At 47.3% G+C, this 962-nt stretch overlaps 1 protein-coding gene across 1 annotated transcript; it reads right to left on the bottom strand.

Moving 5' to 3' along the window:
• Positions 1-68: 68 nt before the first annotated feature.
• Positions 69-269, bottom strand: SARC_17176 (hypothetical protein; the record flags this gene model as incomplete). Its single annotated transcript, XM_014288728.1, has 1 exon — positions 69-269. A coding segment is annotated over one exon (201 nt), but the record flags the coding sequence as incomplete, so codon positions are not given.
• Between the last annotated feature and the right edge of the window lie 693 nt (positions 270-962).

Raw genomic sequence — 962 nt, 5'->3', positions numbered from 1 at the left:
TACTACGACGACACACACACACACACACACACACACACACACACACACACACACACACACACACACACCTGTAGAGGGGTGCTGTGAGTGTGCTGAGCCCACAGCGTACGCGTTTGAGGTCGTTGTGGTCTGTGTGATACCGCACAAACTCTCTGTACGCCGTCCGCCGCTCATCGTCTGTGCCAAAGCGATTGGCATTGGCCAGCTGTGTGTCCAGGTCACTCTGTGTCGCCACCACTTGCGTGCGTGTATTGAGCATCAAGGGTGCGCTGTAAGCAGTCGATGAGGGTGACATAAAAAAGAACGAAAGGTCAAGTAAGGTACGGACGTTTGCCAACAAACACAACATAGTCAGTAGGGCGTGTGGTGCAGCTGGAGCAGACGTGGGGGAATGGGCGTAGCCTTTTCATAATCTTGTAGGGCCTTTTAGAGGGCCGTGGCGTGTGCGTGAACCACAGCTTGTTGAACAGAGTGCGCATGTGTACGCATGAGGTACATTGCAAAGTGGACTATTCCCGAATAGACCTTGGCAGGCGAAGATTAGACATATACCACGTTGTCTAATAATATGTATAGGAGCGTTGAGCAATAACGTACAACTGTGCAAAAGAACTATAGGGTGGGGGTATCAGACGAGGCGGACATGCTGGGCGGCTGGGGCAATATATTCTGGACTAATATCGAGTCGACGCGCGAGTCGAAGTCGCCTACTCAGAAAATACTATGTGACATCTACTTCGAAACGCCATACACATAAATACGCATATGCACACATAAATACATAAAAACGCATATGCACAAATAAATACGTATATGCACACAGAAATACGCATATGAACACAGAAATACGCTTATGCACACATAAAAAATACGCATAGATAAACATAAATACGCATATGCACACATAAATACGCATATGCACAAACAAATACGCATATGCACACAGAAATACGCACATGCAC

Source organism: Sphaeroforma arctica, assembly GCF_001186125.1.
Source record: "Sphaeroforma arctica JP610 unplaced genomic scaffold supercont1.9951, whole genome shotgun sequence".
Classification (NCBI taxonomy): Eukaryota; class Ichthyosporea; order Ichthyophonida; genus Sphaeroforma; species Sphaeroforma arctica.
The sequence above is the reverse complement of the archived record's forward strand: the minus strand, read 5'-3'. Positions and strand labels throughout refer to the sequence as shown.